Genomic DNA, 19,137 nt, shown 5'->3' with positions numbered 1-19,137 from the left:
AATGACTACAGAGGTTGTTCCAGCCCCTGGCAGCACTGCCACAGCCCAGGGCCCTTCTGCACACAGAGCCCAGAGGGAGCAGCAGGCTGGGAGGAAGAGCTGCAGTCCTGGGTGGAGCTGCACAGCCCAGAGCTGGTCCGTGGGCACAGCAGGACCCCACAGGCCTAAGCAGGAGCTGGGCACTGCCAGCAGCCCTCCTGCCCCTTCACAGCAGCTACCAGGAGACAGACAGTCCAGACCAAGAGCACATTTGACTCTTTTCAGTATGTGTTCCTCTACCTCAGCATTTGGAAAGGGGGAGACTCCCTGCAGCCCCTCTTTATTTCCCCAAGGAAAACACTCCAAAGTGCTCCTCAGCAAGCACAGGCTGGCACCAGGAACGCTGTGGTCACACAGGAGGGACCCTCCCTCCCCAGCAGGCAGCACCTGCCACCTCAGCTGAGCCCCCATGCATTACTGCTGCTGCTCCCATCTCCCTGTGCTGCAGCTGGATGCAAGGGAGGAGAAGCTGCAGGGTTGATGCCCCAAGGCTCCCTGGCCTCTCCAGCTGCCCCTGCCCCAGGCAGAGTCAGACCAGAGGGTCACCAACCCCTGCAGGTCCCACTGGGAGCTGGAACCTGCTCCAACAGCACACCTGGAAACAGGACACTGCAGCAGGGGCTGTGGCAAGGTGAGCTCTGGGACTGACCCAGGAATGGGCACGAGAACAGTTCCCTGGTCACAGGGAAGGAAAAACTGCTGCCATCACTTACATCCTGACAAACTGAGAGAAACCTAGTCCAGTGCTCACCTAAAGGCTTCTTACTCACTGAACAGCAAATAAACTGCTTTGCTGCCTTTATCAATTTTCTAGTACCAGTTCAGGCAGAAAGACACAGAGGGGAAAGGCCACAGGAGGGGAAGGGCTTTTCTGGTCTATAAGGCAGGTCTGAAGTCAAACAGAAATGCAGGGATATTCTGAAAGGGCAACAACAACCCTTCCTGCCTCCCCAGTGCTTGCCTGCCAGCAGATTGCTGTTTACTGACAAATATTTACTGTATGCTCCCACTCATGCAAGCAAATGGAAATAGGCAGCAAAGTTTGATCCTGTAAAACAGAGACATTTACTGTTTGATGCTCTCTCATCCCCCGAGCTGATCTCCCCATTCCAAAGTCTCCCTAGGCTTTCACTCACAGTTCAACATTTCCCTCTGTGGAAGAGAACCCTCATAATGACTTCTAAAAGCTTTGTGAACCAAAACGGCTTTAGGAAAATTGATTTCTGTCAAAATATTTCAATTAGATTGCCCTGTTAATAACCAACAATGATGCCAATCACTACCTTAGTCTTAGTATTTGCAGAACAAGGAGGAAGAGGCAGGTCCTAGGGGTCTAAGGGGTGGGAAATCAAGAAATGTCACTCCTAGCTCAGCTGGTGACCTTCAGCTACTTTCTCTGATTATCTCCCACTTCTAAAAACACAGGAAACCCTTTTATTCCTGGTAATGCAGACCTGCATTCTCCTCTCAATTCTGTTATCAACAAGATAGCAAGATTAGCTCTCTTGCTTTCAGACACATAGCAAAACCCAATTATTCTGTATTTGTTTTCAATTACTTTTTCACCTTTCCTCCAGAAACTGGGGCCACAGGCCCTTACAGCTATCCTATTTAAAAGCCTGGGGGTGTATCAATTTTGGGACCTCTCTAATAAAGCTTCCAGCAGATGGGAAGGTGAAGCAGTGGCAGGGACTCACCAAACACACTCCTGGCTCCCCAGACGCTCCACTCCCTGTCTCTGTATCCAAAGGAACACTTACACCAGCAATCCCTTACGAAGGCACTACAAAGTGTTAAGTGAATTCTACATGAACTTCAGCTCCACTGCTGAGGCTGCTGAAGCCCAGGCCCGGGTGCAGAAGGAGTGTGAGCTGCATGCTGCACTGCTCCCTGGCAGTGCCACTGCCCCTGCACTGTGGCTGTCCCCCAGCTCACTGACCTGCACGTTGAGCCAGACGACAGGGACAACTCGGGAGAGGCTGACCTCTGCCATCCCCTCAGGCTAGGAGATTCACTGCTTTGGCCACCAGGAATTTCGGACTGGAGTGCTTGGGCCTCTCCAGGGACAACAGCTGTGGGAGCCTCTTCCCCAGGTTCTGCCAAGAGGAACGACAAGAGGTTAGAATGAATGATAATGCAAAATGCTATTGTTTAGGATTCTGCAGCCTAGAGATAAGATTTTAAAGAAAAAATTAAGTTATGAACATTTAAATACCAACATCTCATTCCCACATACTTATTTTCCAAAACTTTGACAGTTTCAAAGGTTGAATTTCTTTTTGTGTATATTTAAAAAAGGAAACCAACCAACAACTCCCTGAGAACCAGAAATGTTTCACTGTCGAGTTTCAAGCACAAGGAGAGAAATAAAGGGTGAGGATGTGTTACACATTTCGTAAGATGGAACTTTATTTCAGAAATTAGCAAGCACTTAATGAGTGCTGCTGGCTGCTTGTGCTACCAGCTCCCTTCAGCCCCTGTATCAGACAGCTTGAGCTTTAAGTTTTACAGACCAAGTTAACAGGCTTATTTTCAGTTGTGATTTACTTCCTTATGCAGCTCAAACAAGGTCAATGCACTGACATTTCCATTTAAGAGGAAAAACAGTTTCTAGACAACACAACGGCCAAAAATTGAAAACCCTTCTGCTGTTTTTTGTGTCACGTGTTTTGTTCAATGAAAAGATGAACACTTCTCTGAAAAGACACCTTCTGCCCCTCGAAAGAAAAAAGAGATACAGGTTAAAAATTCTGGTAGGAAAAGACAGACTGCCCTCATGCCACACACCCAGATATTTGCAAGTGAGTTACTTAACTGAAAATCACTCAGGACACTAAGCCTCTGCCCCAGGCCCCAGCCATGCTCTGCTCAAACCACTGACTTTTCTGCCTCTCCAGCAATGGTTTGGACAGAAATGGCCAAGCAGAACTTTAATTAGAGTGTGCAGGAGCTTCACAATCTTTGGATTCAGCTCAGCTTGCCCTTTCTCTCCTGCTAACAGGCATAATTAAATATCAGGGGCATATTTTTGCCTGCTGAAAACAACCAGCAGATCCCAGGGAGTCGCTTGTCCAACTAATGAAACACAACTCTCTGAAATTAGCAGGGTAAAAATAGCAAAGGCCTGTGCAATAATGCAGCCCAGCACAGTTAATATTTATTGAATCAAATTATTTAGCACCAATATATATCAAATCCTTATGGAGCCTTCCCCTTAGACAAAGTACAGCCCCATGTTTAAAAGTTATAAAGACTGGGAAACATATTTTAAGCTTAAAGATGAAAAGCAAGATGACGTAAATCAGGAGCAGATGATTAAAATGTCACCACAAACAGAGTGAGGTTAAATTACATCAACCAATAGCACAGGAGAGGCAACGGGAGAGAGGGAGGAGGAAATTAAAATAAACGAACAACAAAGCCCCAGTCAAACCAAAGATCTGTTTTAATGCTGTACAATTCCACCACTTCCATGAGAACCCCAAGCAAGTGGGTGAGGAATGCAGACAAAGCCTTGGATCTACCAGCTCACCATCAGGCCATTACTGCCTTCTTCCTTTCCCATGCTGCAATTCCCAGTTTAATACAAAGGCAATTGCTGTTAACAAGGAACCAAGAGGAAACAGGCTTTAGGCATCTGTACCTTCCCCTGGAAATCACCTTTTTGCTCCTTCAGTTGTTTATAAACAGTCATCCGAGTGCAGATGTTTTGCATAGAACTCAAAACTGAAATTCCAAGGATTATTGGTAGCTCAGAGAACAAAGTGTAATGGAAATTGTGCAGGTTTGCCAGAAACAAATGAGGTGCTGCCACGTTCTGAACATGATGCAGAATAATACATCTGATTCAAGTTATTTTCTACTTGATCACTCTTGGAAAAACTCCATGGTTTTACATCAGCTCTTCCCAGAGCCTGCAGGGCAGCACACACAGAACAGCTCACACAGGAGACAGAAACCCCAAAATCCACAGCAGCCCATCTCTCCCTCCCAGAGATGGAAATCAAGGCTGTGACCCCATGATCCAATAACACATTGCCTCTTCTTCTGCTATAGAAGAGGAACAGCTTAAAATCTTTTATCCTTGAGATTCCTTTAACTTTTACCCTTCGCACAGAATGGATTATGCACTGCACCAAGGTCTGCAGGAAACATAAGGATAAAATTCATGCTATTATACTGTTGTCTTCGTTTCTTTTTGTTCTGCAGAGCTGTGCTGGAAGAGGCAGCACTGGGGAGAGGCACAGATGAAGAGCACAGGGATTTGTGAGAGCTGGAGCAAACGACACTGCCGTGCTTTCCTGAGTGTCCACTGTGGCAGGGGGACTCTCCAGAACCCAGATTAGAGATCCACAAGTTCTGTTAGGCTGAGGAATGCTCCTGTAAAGCCCACATCCAAAGACAGATGCTCCCTGCCAAAGCAGCCAGGAAGCAGCACAAGGCAGAGGAGACCACAGGACCCGCAGGCAGCGCTCTCAGGCACACCTGGTGATGCCTGGGGCTGGGGAGGATGGAGAAGCAGCAGGCTGCCCTTCCTCCCGGCCAGGGAGGAGCTGAGCCATGCATTCCCACTGTGCTCCAGTGCAAAACACAAAACACAGCCAGTCAGAGAGGGGCAACATCCTGCATGAACAGCCTAAAACGTGCCCAAGGACTTTATTGCTTCAGTCTCAGGACAGAAAATTCCTGAATCCAATTCCAGCAGCACCCACCTCACCTTCACTCCAGAGTGGCCATGTGGCCACCCTCAGCACCTCCAGCAAACCTGAACCAGAACCTGACACCCCTTTCCAACCCACTGGAACGTGCCCCACATAAAGCACATCCACACACAACACACAATATACTGCTATAAAATCAATAGCAGTAAATCACTTTAGGGTCTGTTTGATCTTTATGCTGGTTGGGCTTTTTTCCCCTTAAAGGGTCTAGAAGAACAACAACAGATGGAAGATCATTTCTTTGGGAATCCAACACTTCTCAGTGTGGTCCAAGAGGGAACACTACAAAATGTGACTGACCTGAGGCTGCTGGCAGCCCTTTGACAGCAACTTCCTCTTTGTTTTGAGCACTTCCTGCTTTCCTCTCACCCATTTTCTTCCACCGTTTATTTACTTGATCCACCAAGAGCTTGAATTCACTTCTGTGTTTGTTTCCTGAAAGGCACAGAGCATCAGTGACCACCCCACAGGACTAAGGTATGGCACAAACACTGCAAGGACGTGAACAGAAATGGACACCAAAAACTGAATTAAAAGCGTTTCTGTTACAGCAGATGAAAACCAACCCAGCTGTGATATGTTCCACATTCTATTAATGATCCAAATCCGTGTCTGTGCTGTTCCAGAGCTGCCCACAGCCTAGAGCATGGCACAGATGAACACTGCAGGCTCTGGGTCGTGCCCATCACACTGCTGGCATTCAGATCCTTAAGTAAGGTAAAAATGCAAGTACTCTCTGCACTTTCAATCACGTTTTAAGCACTCCTCTGGTGCTCAGCCAAAGCAATGGAATTGTTTAAGCTTGATACTGCAAATGCTTCACTCAGAGGCTGGGAAAACACCCAGTGCCCTCATCAGGATGCTGTGGGGCACCTAACCCAGGCCAGGCAGGAGGGACCCACGGCCAGGAGGGGACAGCCAGCTGTGGGTCGGGCTCTGCTCCAGGGAACAGGGCCAGGAGGAGAGGGAACGGCCTCAGGCTGGGCCAGGCTGGACGTCAGCAGGAACTGCTCCTCAGAAAGGACTGTCAAGCACTGTGTGACCCCCCGAGGAGCCCACTGCAGTGACTGACCACCCTTCCTGTGAAGAAATTCTTTGATGTATTCCATGAGAAAACAAGTTCTGCCCCACAGAAGGAGACAGGTTTGACACAGAGTCCCTTTCCCTGAGTAGCTGAAAACACCACATAAGGCCAAAAATTCTGTTAATAAAAAGCAAGTTCTGTCCCAGATGTCGTGTCTGAGTTGCTGCACTCTCATTATGGAATTCCTCTGGCGCTTCAGTTTTTCCAGCATTACTATCTTTTGTTGTGCTGGCTCATGGCAGAACTACAAAGCTTTTTGAAAAGAAATGTCCTGGCACACAAGCACTGTTCAGCTACACTGTAAATCACTGTGGTGCTGAAATGACACCCCAAGCACATCCCACCAAACTGCAGCAACGTAAACCAGCCCCAGACAGAACGACAAATATTCAAAACACAGACAAAGCAGCAGACCTCCGAAGAACATGGCAAATGAAGAGATTTATAAGCAGAAAAGGCAACCAGTTTTTTATTTTTTTTTTTTTCACAGACGTATTTCCTTTCCTGTAGATTTTTTAACTCTTTAAACAGAGACCACAAAAAAAGAGGAGTGGGCTGAGGTGTCCCCGAGTCCTGTGGGGCAGAAGGAAATGACAGTGGCTCTAACTGCCAGGCAGAGCTCCCATCCTCAGGTTCATCAAGCCAAAGTATTAATTGCTATTTCATAAACAGCAAAAAAATGCCAACAGTGCATCGTGCAAATTGCCAAGAGCCTGGGAAAGTGCAAAGCAGCAGAAAAAAAAGCGTTTTCTCCCAAACAGTTTGTCCTGCCTCTCCCCAAGGCTGTTCACAGCCCCAGGGTGTTTTTTCACATGGAAAAGCAGAACAAAAATATATTTAAGGATTTTTATTCAGAATTTACACCAGAGTTCATTCATTCATTCAGCTGGGAATTAGGGTCTGGGGTGTAAATGCTGTAGAATAAAAGGAAAAAAATCCTTCATTGTGTAAGAAAGCTTTTTAAAGTCCATCTGTTTTACAGTGAAATAATGGCATTTGATAGGAATTCTTAATCTCAAACTGTTCTTGCATTTTAACATATAGTTCTTTTTTCATGCTTATGATATCTTCCTTATTATTTTATGAGAAATAATTACCTGACACCACTTACCATTTGCCTCTTTGGTCAATATTTTTTATTAATTTTAACACCATATCTTCCCATTAAAATACTTTTCTATCTTCTCCTTTTTCCTATTTTTTTAAAACTTCTCAATTTTCAGTGAACCTGCTTGAGACTCCAGTCAGATCTCCAGTGATTAGTTTTGTAGCCATGCCCTTTTAGCAATCTAAACTCAATCAAATACCTGTCTTTGAAAAATTAAGGCAGCATTTAATATATTTTTGTTCTAAATGTGTACAACAGGCCAAGGAAATAAACCCAGGAGCAGAAGGGCAGTGCCCTGGAGGGCTCAGGAGGAACCTTCAGAGCAGTTCTGCTGCAGAGGCCACAGAGCTGCACATCCCACACCCTGCTCTGCTCTTGTCATGGCCAGCAAACATGCCAGCACACTAAGAAAGAACAAAGTGCATAAATAGAGAAGCCTTTGGAGGCAATCAGCGTGTGTATTTTAGCTCAAAGGAAAAGAAAGTAATTTAAAAGCAAAATGAGGTGAAATTTCCGTGTTACTTACGATATTCAGCGTGGATCTCATCTATTTCTTCCTCTGTCTGGTCCTTTGTGAAGGTCAAGCTCTACAGAAACCACAAAAATATTTTTAACTTAAATAAAAAGATGATAAAGCTGCAGACTTTGAAATCAGACCTAAAACTGGAAGAAGCAATTGTTTGTTTTCCCCCCCCCAGCTTTCAGTACCTCATCACATTAATCCACATTTCCAGAACATGTCCAGAGTGTCCTGCCCTGCTTCCACAGAGTCACCAGGACCAAGCCAGCCTAAGGAACACCCAGCACATGTGGGCCATAAAGCATTTCCTACCACTGTTCAACAAACAGGTTTCAGAATTCACCAAAGTATCAGATGTCATGGGAAAAGAACAGGCACTCTTGCTGATACGGAAGCATGGAATTTGCTAGCTAAATCCTAGAGAATTCTAGGAAGCAAAATATTCCCCACACTGCCATGAAGGGTCAAAATCTTCCAGTATGGCCAAGGAGAACTTTACTCAAGAATGTTTATTGCTGTCAAAAATTGCTCCTACTTAAAGGGTTTGGGCATAAAGCTCAGCAGTGCACCCAGGGCTGCCCACGACAAGTGGTGTGAGAAAATCAGGTTCACCACAGCATGTTAGATGTGAAATCTAATAGGCAAGCTGGGAATTCCCACAATAAAGCAATAGACAGACATTCCCAGTGCCCACTCTGCAGTTTCTGCTGGCCACCCCTCTGTGAGAACCAAGATCAGTCACTTACATTTTCACCAGGTTTGTTACACTCCAGCTGAACCCGAATCTTCTCGTTCTTTTCCAGCTCTTTAACAACCTCTGCAACTGTTTGGAAATACAGGAAAGGGATCACTGAATAAGGAGCTGGGTAATAAAAAGCTGTAACAGCACAGACTGAAAGAAGCCTGCATTTCAAACACAAACAGCATTAGCCCTCTGAGAGGGAGAGCTCAGACTCCAATCCCAGATGAACGTGCTGTCTTTCCACATCCCACCAAACCTCCCTCCTGCACACAACAGGGCTTGTGGCACACGGGCCCTCATTCAGAGAGATTTTCCATTTTACACTGGATGTTTCAATGGAAGACACAATAATTGCATCTACTGTTTATCTTGCTTTGTCCCCCAAACCACCTTCCAGGGCAACAGAACCTTGTGCAGGCTCAAGAGGAAAGCCCACAGAGGAATTACCACCGACTTCACCAATTGTCAGACACATCCAAAGCCTATAAACAACGTAACTGCAACATTTCACTAGAGCCACAGCTATGCAGAAGCCTGCACAGTTTAGTTTGACATTTGCTTTTACAAATCTCTTTCTGCATTTCATCATCTCCACAGCACTGCCAAGCAGCTGTGGGCAGTTATTAAAACAAACACTTCACCATACAGTGAAGCAGGCAGAACAAAAGCTCATTAAGCTGCGAAAGAATAAAACCTGCTCCAAACTGGTTTAAGCACACTCCAGGAATTTGGCACCTGTGCTTCCTCAGAAGCTCAGCTATTGGTGTTCCACAGCTACCTCAGGCTCCCTGCTACCACCCAAAATGCACGTCTGCATCTGAAGTGTGTGTTTAATAATTCACCCTTCGTGCTGAACACAGGAGCAGTTTGGCACTCCTGGGGAGAGCAGCTGGAGTGCACACCACCCACCCCAGAACTCTTCCCTCCCTCTGGGTGAGCCAGGCAGAGGCTGGGTGCCACTCCATCCACCAGCAGCACTGAGGGGAGGCTCAGCCTGAGCACCCCCAGCAGCCTAAAGCAGTGTTCTGCACTGATCTTGACTGACCAAGATAAATCCTTCCAGCTCTCCCAGCAGTCACCCCGAGAGCTAACAGAAGGGGAAATGCAGAGTGATGGTCTGGGATGGCAGCAACCTCCCTGCAGCCTCTCACTTACCTGACTTGGGGTTCAGGGAATCACACTGAGCGTTGTACATGTGCACGAACTCCTGGTGTCTCTTAATGAGCTGCTGGCGGGTCCCAGAGGTAGACAGACCATGCTCCTTGAGCTTCTTCCTCAGATCTCGATCCGACAGCAGGTTGTAAACAACTTTGGACATCAGCTTCCTTTTGTGATCAGAACTGCCAGAGGAAAACAAGAGAGACTTTATTTAATTAATACTCCTATGAAAATCAAACTATTTACAATGACTTAAGGGTACCCCACCCACTCAGGATAACATACACATGAAAGAAACTTGGGCTTTCCACCCCAGTGCTGGCCATGGCTTACTTGAATCAGCTGGAGAAATATTAAAAGTATTAAAACATAAAGTCAAAACTCAAATTAGGAGATTTTTCAGCTTTCTGGAAAAATGTCTTTGAGAAAAATAGCTATGTACCTGAAGGCAGCAGTTCCCAGCTAACAGAAAGGTAGTTTGGTGATACAGAGAGAGACATTAAAGATAAGTAACAGTGCTCCTAGAGGAATAACTTCTAAAGCCAAAATTTACTGCTTTCTGTCAGGACTCAACATTCCTGGCACAGCTGGGGAAAACATCTTAATTACAGGAAACTGCCAGAGAAAATTCAAGTCCTAGCACAACTTTTGTCACCTAAAATTAGCAGAACATTTCCTCCTGTCAAATCAGCTCAGGCTTCCCTACACCTCCTGGTGAGATACTCTCAAACCAGGAAAAACAAAGGGGCCAAAACCCATCTGCAGCCTTACTCATCCTCTGTGACTGCAGCAATTCATAAAGGAACAGCATTTAATTAGACATTTTTGTTTCTGCAGCAAAAAAAGCTCAGCTGCATTACTCTGGATTAGAGAGCAGTTAACAGCTTTCCACTGTGAAAATGAGAGATTTATTTGAGAGCTATTCAGCACTTTTGAGTTACCATATTGAAATTTCAAGGTTAAAAAAAAAAGCCTTACACAAAAACTGTCAATAATTCATTTACTCTCATCCAGCCCTGTACCACGGCTGGTAAACAGAAGATGGATTACCACAATACACTCTCTAGGGAAGCTTTCTTCAGATTATTTTGGGAAATATAAAGAATTTCACTGAATAATTAAAGTAAATCTTTTGAAAGTCCTACAGAAGCCTGGTGTGTATTCCAGCTCACCAGCAGCATGACCTGCAGTACGCTGACAGCTTTCCAGCAGCCAGCCACAGGAAAACACCTCACAACAGGTTTAAATCCTCATCTTGCTTGGGTTTCCCCATTCCTGAGAAACACGGTGTTCCCTGGAAACACATTCACATGTTGGAATTACCCCTGTGGAGCTCTGGGGCTACATGAGCAGTTCTGCTGAAACTGCTGGGCCGTTGGTACAGCCTGGTTTGAGAATAAACAGAGCTCACATCCTCAGGGAAGCACTGGGATGTGCTGCTGCCAGGCACTGCCCAGAGCTGCCAGCCCCCAAGGGCAGTGTCTGCTCTGACACCTGCTGAAGGCCTAAGCACTCTGCAGATTAAATAAGCAGAACTTTAAATCCTGTTAGGGACATGGGTGTGACACCAAGGACAGATCTGGCTTATTTTTCCATTCATTAAGAACAGAGAAAGCACTAAACCACTCCAAATGGAAATTAAATGTAACATCAGATTTCAATATTCATTTACCATGTTTTCATCTTGAAAGTCCTTTAGCTTACAGACTGCACTCTAAGCATGACAGGGCAAAACAAGAGCTTTAACATAAAAATATTTTCTAATTCAACTTTCGGGGGAATTGGAAAAACAAGCATTGAAGTACAAATCCTCCCAGTTCTTTAGTCTGATCAGTCAGAAATAACAACAACCTAAATTTCTGCTGTAAGTAAAACAAACTGAAACTCCACTTGTGATGTGAATGTGGTGACCGTGACCAATGCTGGGGCAGGGGCGCAGAGCCAAAGGAATGCATTCATCTTATGGAAATCCAGATCTTCAGGAAACCTCAACAGCCCCACAGAGAGGAGAGAAAGGTGCCATTTTTATTCTTTAACTTGACAGCTATTGAAGAAAATGTCTCTTGGCACACCTGAACCAAAGGAAGCAATTCCTTCAGCAAATGAAAAATGGCAATCGGCGTTATCTGAAGGGAATTTTAATGCCAGGGAGCAGAAAGGTGACAAGAACAACGCACAGACTAAACTCTCCCTGTGCTGACTTTTTTAAAGCACTGGCCACTGCTTTCTTGCCTCTAAAAGCCAAAGAGTGATTGAGCTGGCAATGCAGACCCTTTCTCAAGGGGGCACAATGCCCACAGTGATTTCAGAGTGCTGCACACAGCAGGGAGGCAGAAGCAAGCACAAAGCACTGCTGTTACACCCCAGCAGCACAGCTCTCGGCTCAGCAGTGCTCCAACCAGCCACGTGCACGGGGAAGCTCTCAGAGCTGCTCCTTACCTTCGCAGGCTGTCCTTCTTCTCCTCTCTGGTCAAGCAGCTATCCAGATGTTTGTTTATGTATTGCTCTAGAATAGCAACCTCACAAACAGGACATTCCACTGAAAGCAAGGGAGAAGGAATTTATTAGAGTGGATGTAACAGCAAAGAGCACATCTTTTCCTAGGAGAAATTAAGAGTTGGGACAGTAACAAAGCACACTAGTCCTGAGCTGTCTGTTACTGTACTGGAAGCTACATTTGAGTTCTCAGAACAGGAACAAGTAACACTAAACCCTCTCACTGCAGGTGTTTCACAAATACTGTCTGACCAACTACTCTGCATTTGTGGAAATAATTTCCATGTGATGCATGCTCAAAGATTCAAAAAGTTCATAGAATGGGAAGCAAGTGAAAGTTTTAATTGCTCAAAAATAAACAAGCAGTAAAATCTCACATGAGTTCTAACTTATCAACACAAGCAGGTCTGATGTAAAACCATGACAGGCTTCCCATGGCTCCTTTCCTGGCTGTGGTACCTCTTTCAGCAGGATTCATCCAGCTAATGAATACATATGAACTTCAGAGTTCCAGATGAATAAATCATTCAACAAAACAACAGCTAAATTTGAACTAATAAGAACCAGGGGTGTACTCCTACATGGTGTTTTGTTTCAATTTAGGCTTTTAGCTAGGTCAATAGGATGGCTGCCAGCACATCAGAACTAAGAGGATTCTGCCATTTCAGTTGTGGTTGACTGGTATAAATGAGCATTTTCATGCCTCAAAGTAAATTCACCTTAACTCTCTAGAATTACAAAAGTGTAAAGCAAGTAACTCTGCTGGAGAGTGTGGGAACAGAAATATTAACAGAACTGCTGCCATGCTCATTTTGAGTTCAGGCTCAACCCTCAAATAACAAACATGTTATAAAATAACCTGCTCAAGGAAAAAAGAGCAGAATAAATGCCAGTGTCTGTCTAGTCATTAGGGGGAAGGAGAAGAGAAATTACTTCATTTTTACTAAGACTGTTGCACAACCATTGTTTTTCCGTGTTGTTACTCAAAGCAAAGGAATCCATAAGCACTGAATTCCACTTAACTCCTTGGCAGCAGCTCAAGCTTTCCCGTGAAGAACAGGCTGGGAGCAGAGCTGCCCCACACGAGCAGTGCTGTGAAGGCAGCACGGGCCAGTTAAAGGGGAAGGAGCTGAACGTGCCAGCACAGAGCAGAGCCACAACGGGATGGGTGCCAGGTTCTGAAGGTGCTCTAACACGTACAGCCAGCCACACATGGGGAGAGCAGGACATCACCAGAAATCAAACCAGAGCCACAAGGAGAAACGGGATGGGTTCTGAGGGTGCTCTAACACGTACAGCCAGCCACACATGGGGAGAGCAGGACATCACCAGAAATCAAACACCTCACCTTTCCTGTCTCCTTTGAGCACAGATGTGGAAGGTTTTTCATGACTTTGGGTGCTCCCAGGAATCTCCTGTGATCTCCCTTGGCTGTCTTGACCACCAGCCTCTGCAGAAGTGCTGTGTAGGTCACGGCGTTCCTCGGTTTTGAAACTCTTCTGACCAGTCCATGCCAGGCCACCTGCCCTCGTGGAGGGGCAGACTTTGTCCTTTCTTAAGGAGCTGTCAGTCCCTGGCACCTCTTTAGACTCTGGCTGGGACACAGGGCTGCAGTGGCTCTCAGCTGGACGCTGGCTGTGGGCCGGGGGGGATGGAACTGGGGGAGCTTCCAACACCAACTGCAACAGCTGCTGCCTAGGAGCACCAGGAGAGAACACACAGCTAGCACGCTGCACGGTGTGAGGAGCTCCAGAACTTGTTTGCCAGCACATGCTTGTTTTTGGCTGTGAAAATGCTAGGACTGAGGGCAAAGAGAAGGGAGCAAGCCCACAGTGGCTTCTCCCAGAGTGTGGTTTTGGGCTCAGGAGCAGCTGGGTGATGACATCTCACAGTCCCACACCCCAGGGACAGGGACAGAAGAGCCAGGGCACAGCGGATGCTCCTGGCACAGCCCTGGGCTCTCCAATGGAACATTGTCACCTGCCACCCCCTCCCTCAGCATCAGAGCAAATCACTCAAATTTCTCACTAATCACAGAAACTCTGACGGGTGCGATTGGAGAAATTTGGACAAGCATGACCAGACCAGAAGCTCATCCATCATTCAGCAAGCCCAGAGAAAGCACGCAGAGATGGAGGGGTCCAGTCTCTGCCTTCACCAGCCTGGCCAGCTCACCTGGGAGCTGATCCTACAGCAAACATCAGTTCTGCACGGTGTTCAAAAACCTCTGCATACTGTGTATGGTCTCAGCATTATCTGTGATACTCTCAAGAACTTAATGGACTGCTACGAGCTCTGAGCTGACAGAATTTCACCTTTCTGGCACAAAGCAGTAACTGCAGCACAGCTGACAACGCTCAGTTTACGAGCAGAGCAGTGTCCTTCCCTCTGAAGGCTGAGATGAATCAAGCAGGTGTCAGTGAGCCCAGATCCACCAGACAGCCACTGCCCAAGCCCTCCTGCGAGACCCATCCTCCTCAGCCACTGGGATGGGCCAGGGCAGGGAGCTAAAAACCACCTGTTTAACTGAAGATGGATTCTAAACATCCTCCCCTATAGCATCCCCCCTCTGCTTCAACAACAGCATAAACAGCTTCCCACTTTTTTCCTTCAGGTCTGTAACACCCACAAAAACTCAGTGTCCTTCATCAGGCTCCTGGTTCCCATTTTACAGTCTGTTTACCTCTCCCTTGCTGAAGCAGCAATGAAGCAGAGTTGTTGGGAATCTAGGGCTTCCACATAAATAAATTCAGAGGAAGAGACAGAGCTGTGAATCTTCCTAGGAAGAACTCACACAGAACAGTCCCAACTGCGCTAAAACAATCTATCTCCTTGAAATTCCTGCTGCATTCCTGCTCAATCACTGCATCAGCAATGACAGCACCTGCTCTCTCCAGCACCCAGAGTCGATGTGCTTATTCCTCTGACTCACTACCTGTCAAGTAACCCTGACTAGGAAACAGAGATAAACTTGACAGTAAAAACATTTTTCTTCCCTATGTATAAAGAAAACCAGAGATTCTTTTCAGCAAGCACTACTACTTTTCTATTTAACAAGGTGATGCAGAAACTGACAAATTTTCTCAAAATAATCTCTTTAGTAAAGGGCAATGAAATCAATTCTTTACACTTCACACAAAACTTCACCTGTTATTTTTAAAGATCCTGGCCTCACTGCAACTGCTAAGAGAAGTCTTCATTAAGGTCAGCTCGTGCAAATGCTGATCCTCATCTTTCTCTCCTGGCCTGCCAGAGGCATGCATTGTGCCCCGGAGCACAGGCAGGCGGGGGAGCAGAGAAGTGCTCACGGCAATGTCCCCAGGCTGCTGCCCCGCTGGGCTCAGGCTGTGTCCCCAGCAGGGCACTGACAGCCGCTGCAGCCCGGCCAGAACGCTCCTGCCCCTTCACACTGAGACACAGCCACGGCCCCAAGGACACTCCGCTTCACTGGGAGCCCACCTCTGCACAGGGAGGGAGCTGCACTCCCACACATCCCCCACTGCACCCTGCAAACACCTAATGCTGAGCAGAGCACAAATGGGATCTGCTTGGAATGATTCCCATTCCCTGCACACGCTGACCTTGGAGCACAGCTTTTACTCTGCTAAGTGCCACCAACATTACCATTTTCTTCCCCTCCGGGCCTGACTTAAGAAATGGGTTTGCACTTTGTGAAATACTGAGAAGATTTAAGGCCTAATTTTCATAAACATCTAACTACCCAAGGCTCAAAGTCAAGTTAGAACATACTTGATCCTTCAAACATGCCGAGCCCTTCAACCCCTGGACTGTGGATTTGTTTTTGGGGACAGCCAAGGGGAAACAAAGCAGATGGAGAAAGAGGAAGGAGACAGAAGATTTGTCCTGCAGCAGTATCAGCAGGAAGAGCAGTGGTGCCCTGAGTGAACGACACCCATCCCACCAACGCTCTCCGGACAAGCAGTGTCCCCTCAGCCCCAGGGGCCAGAGCCAGCCCAGCTGCCAAGCCCTGACACCACACTGGCACTGCCTGCACTGCCCCAGGGTGCCCCAGCAGCAGGGAGCCTTTCCACCCACACCCTGCACTGGCCCCCTCAGCTCGGCCACACTGGGCTCCACAGCCCCACCGAGCCAGCTTCATGTGAGCAATTGACTGAACTCCAAGTCACTAAAGGAAAGGTTATTGAGCTACTCTCACTGGTAAGATTTATACCAATCCATTAAAGCAGTCCAAAAAAATTAACGTTTAAGATTCAATATCATAATGGATCCAAGTCAGCACTACTTGTTCCCCACAAAATTAGACATTAACAAAAAAAATAGTAATCCATTTATCACTAGGAAGGACCAGAATTCAAGCTGAAACAGGAGAACTGTAGGATTTAAATTACTCAAATAAATCAATTAAATCTAGTAGTGGTCATATAGAAGATTAGATCTATCTACATTCTATGATCTTCATCAGAGAAAAATTCTCTCATGTAACAAAGCCATCAGCTGAACTCTGCTTCTTGTCACTTACGAAGCCAAGAGTCTCACTGACTTCCAGCTCCAAGTTAATTTCAGAGAAAAAGATGAAAGTGCATTCATCTCCTACAGAGACAGGAACACCCATAGAATTCCCAGCAAGTCACAGAGTAGCTTCTCATCCAAAGAAAACAGATAATAGCAGGAGCTTCGTGTATCTACAGATGTATCATCAACATGTGATACACATTGTGATACTGTTGTGATATTTTACCAAGTCGTATTTACTCTGTTGTTCCTGTCTTTTAAAGGGATGTGAAGCTCAAAAATTAATTATAAACAAACAGAAAAGTAGCTAAGAAACCAAGCTGAAAGTACAGCACTCCATTACTTTCCTTACCCAAGAAAACTCACATTTCTAGTCTTTCAATACCTGTATTTTCCTAGCCAGTGACTTCACCAAAAGAATGCTCTTGCAAGGTGACCATAACCACTGGACAAAATCCTTCTATTGAGAATCTCCCCTGCACACACAGGAAGGATCCTGAAGAAAATCTTTGCTACCATTATTTCCCCCAGAGAATCCTGACACAGCTGTTGACTTCCTACACATTGGCAGAGACTTCCAGAGCAGCTAACCAGAAGCAGAACCAAAATAAGCTTGTAAAACCTCCACATCACTTGAGTGCACAGTAACCTTCAGCCAGAACACTGCAGGATTTCTCCACAGTGTAAACATTCATCTTTGACAAAGCTTCTGTGGCACCACAATTGTTTTGCTCAGCTCTCACAGCGCTCCTCTCCAGGTCTGGTCACACACAGTCACACCCTGCCAGCTGCCAAACCAGAGAGAGCAGCAATAAAATCACATCAATACCTTGCAGAATTAAAGCTCTTCACTAGATCATCTAAAATCCGGTTGTTTTTCAGGTCAGATTCTGCCACTGCCTATAAAAGAAAGAAAGAAAGAAAAAGAAAAAAAAAAAAACCAAAACAAACCTGAACAAACAAACATTCAAATGCAGTGAAAAGAGCAAGTGCCCAGAAAATGTTCAAATGATCAATAAATTGCTTCTTGGCTTGATGCCTCAACTACCCCCACTAAAGTGCTACAGCAATTAAGATGCTTAAAGTGTAAACACTTCTTCCCCAAAAATATCTCACATTAAAATAACTGCCTGAGAACTTAAGTCCGGGATATTAAGGTAAGAGGTAAAAACAAAGCATAAAGCTAAAGCAACAAAGTCAAGTGTGCCCAGGTGTGGTTGGAGCACAGGTCTTATGATTTTGAAAACCAAACCAAACCATCTTCTGAAGGTGGTAAGAATCTTAAGCAGCAAAGCGTGAACACTGATGAAGAGAAATGCTAATCTTCTGATTGTGGAATGAAAATATGAATTATGAGCTGCCTTTGTGCATTCATTTCATTCTTTATAAGCAATTTCTGATTTTTACCTCACTGCAACTCTCTCTGCTCTTCTTTTTTTTTTAATCAAAGATTTTTTTTTTTTTTTTTTGTATTTTATTTTTATTTTGAGATTAAATGGGGCCACTCACAGAAAATAAAGCACTTACGCTTCAGCACTGCTGGTTTAAACAATGGAGTATTTTAACAAATTAACATTAAATGTTTTGTGCCAGAATGTACACACAGCCCTGAGGCAACGCAGGCCTGATGCTCCATCCCCTTCTGCCTGCACCGACAGAGGGGTGCCTCTGGAACAGGAGAATTCCAGATGCAGAGCACCGCTCTTTGCCCATGCAATCAGAACTGATTATTTGACATAGTCCAAAGGGAAAAGCTCCTGAGATTTGCCAAAAGATAAAAAATAAACCCAAACCAAAGGCACACTTACCACACAGCACGTTGGACACTGTGTTTTGTAGGACAAAGACTTGCGGATACAAAGGGAACAATCTGGAAAAAGGAAACACATCATTTTGAATGCAAATGTAGTTCCACACCCTTGCCCGTGTATTTCCTTGTTGTACAATAATGCAAGCTACTCCACAATACACAAATACTGAAAGTACGCCGTTTTCACATGGAACTGAGATTATCACTGCTGCAAAAGAACCCCTATTTTGTGCAAACGTGTTTCATAATCAAACATCAGCTCCTCCACCTAGAGCTGATGCTTGTTTCCTTTTGTTCCCCGGTGCAGAAACCCTTCACCAGCCCCCCGAGTACGGCAGTGGTTGCACTGCTCACTCCCCCACCATGCTGGGGTTTTGACACGACTAATGCTGATCACGTTCATCTCTCTGCACAGCCCCAGACAAACTCACAGTCCCCTCTCTTCCCCAGGCCCTTCTGCCCCTTTCCAAAACCACACCACCTTGTTGAAAGAAGAGGCTAAAAAGGAGGGGAGGCAGCACAGAAATGCTGAGAGGCAGCTTAATGTCACCTCACCCTCCCAGGAAGCCTCAACAGACTGGGAGGTGAAACACGCCACACTGTCACAGTAAATCTCTGGGTTTGTTACACTTTGTCAATTTATCCCTGAGCTTTCACGGCCACTTCGGGATTTAAAAAGTCTCATAATTCTCCAGGAAAACATTCCCTCACTAGATCATCGTGGGTCAGGGTCTCAGCACCAGCTCCTGAAGAGATCTGTACTCACAGATTCTCTGGGAATGCGTCGGAAAAGCAGCAGCAGCATTAACTAATCCCAGAACGGTTTGGGTTGGGAGGGACCTCAAAGCTCATTTCATCCCACCCCCTGCCATGGGCAGGGACATTTTCCACTTGACCAGGTTGCTCCAAGGCCAATCCAACCTGGTCCAATGCAACAATTAACACTTAAAACCACGAATCCGTCT

At 45.8% G+C, this 19,137-nt stretch overlaps 1 protein-coding gene across 1 annotated transcript in view; it reads right to left on the bottom strand.

Moving 5' to 3' along the window:
- The window catches only part of RAD18 (RAD18 E3 ubiquitin protein ligase), a 37,991-nt gene that overhangs the window by 7,071 nt on the left and 11,783 nt on the right, over positions 1-19,137 (bottom strand). Inside the window, exons 4-12 of the mRNA XM_041461935.1 lie at positions 18,171-18,232; positions 17,192-17,262; positions 13,217-13,563; positions 11,812-11,911; positions 9,370-9,554; positions 8,219-8,295; positions 7,479-7,539; positions 5,061-5,195; positions 1,979-2,135 (exon numbers count right to left, since the gene is read on the bottom strand). Of these exons, the coding sequence (XP_041317869.1) occupies positions 1,979-2,135; positions 5,061-5,195; positions 7,479-7,539; positions 8,219-8,295; positions 9,370-9,554; positions 11,812-11,911; positions 13,217-13,563; positions 17,192-17,262; positions 18,171-18,232 (1,195 nt within the window). The remainder of the gene's footprint in view (positions 1-1,978; positions 2,136-5,060; positions 5,196-7,478; positions 7,540-8,218; positions 8,296-9,369; positions 9,555-11,811; positions 11,912-13,216; positions 13,564-17,191; positions 17,263-18,170; positions 18,233-19,137) is intronic.

Source organism: Pyrgilauda ruficollis, unplaced genomic scaffold (assembly GCF_017590135.1).
Source record: "Pyrgilauda ruficollis isolate IOZ18807 unplaced genomic scaffold, ASM1759013v1 scaffold10, whole genome shotgun sequence".
NCBI classification, from domain to species: Eukaryota; Metazoa; Chordata; class Aves; order Passeriformes; family Passeridae; genus Pyrgilauda; species Pyrgilauda ruficollis.
The sequence above is the reverse complement of the archived record's forward strand: the minus strand, read 5'-3'. Positions and strand labels throughout refer to the sequence as shown.